Source organism: Brassica oleracea, unplaced genomic scaffold, assembly GCF_000695525.1.
Source record: "Brassica oleracea var. oleracea cultivar TO1000 unplaced genomic scaffold, BOL UnpScaffold07022, whole genome shotgun sequence".
NCBI classification, from domain to species: domain Eukaryota; kingdom Viridiplantae; phylum Streptophyta; class Magnoliopsida; order Brassicales; family Brassicaceae; genus Brassica; species Brassica oleracea.
The window spans coordinates 1-722 of NW_013623544.1; the positions used below are offsets into that span (position 1 = coordinate 1).

The 722-nt window shown below is 39.2% G+C and overlaps 1 protein-coding gene across 1 annotated transcript; it reads right to left on the reverse strand.

Annotated features, from left to right (window-relative positions):
* Window positions 1-69: 69 nt before the first annotated feature.
* Window positions 70-716, reverse strand: LOC106322112 (the record flags this gene model as incomplete). Its single annotated transcript, XM_013760277.1, has 3 exons — window positions 694-716; window positions 208-611; window positions 70-129 (listed from the first exon to the last, which is right to left on the reverse strand). Coding segments are annotated over exons 2-3 (432 nt in total), but the record flags the coding sequence as incomplete, so codon positions are not given.
* Window positions 717-722: the final 6 nt, after the last annotated feature.

Below are 722 nucleotides of genomic sequence, written 5' to 3' on the forward strand. Positions count from 1 at the left end.
AAAAAAAAAAAAAAAAAAAAAAAAAAAAAAAAAAAAAAAAAAACATACTAAGTAGTAGTTAAAACTTGCCTTTACTGTTATGAAAGGTGAGAAGTCTGGCACACTGAAGTTCTCCTTCTCCTCCTTGTCCTGTTGAGAAATCAATTCAAATAGTTAGACAATGTATTTGATACAAGAAGCAAGCACGAGGAAGGAGGGTGAACTTACCGTCTTTTTATGTTCTTCAGTGGAGAGATGACTGGTGAAACTTGCAACGCTTAGGCCAGTAAATTTGCATGCTCTGCAAACAAATGACGACAAGGTAAAGGAATCGCCCCACGAACTGCATTTCCGAAGAACATAACTTGTTGTTGTGTCCTGAGACACTGAATATGCCGCCGCCTCCAGTAGGGTTTTCCAGCGCCAATCTGCAGTATGGTGGAGACGATACATAGACCCACCACATGAACTCGCCAGAACAAGGTTGTATCCACTTTGAATTTGTTGATTCCGGCCAAGAGGGAAATTCAATTTGCCGTCCAACTCATCGGATATGAGCATTATTGTAGCTGGTGGTGGATTATTTCTTTTGAATTCCATCAAATCATTGAAAACGAGTGTGGCTAACCAAGCTGTGAAAGGACAAGTTTGAAGAATCCACAAAACTTCCAAAAAACTTAATTAAAAATTCAGGAGGAGGATAAATTAACTAACCGTTGATGGCGTGTTGAACAACGATTCCA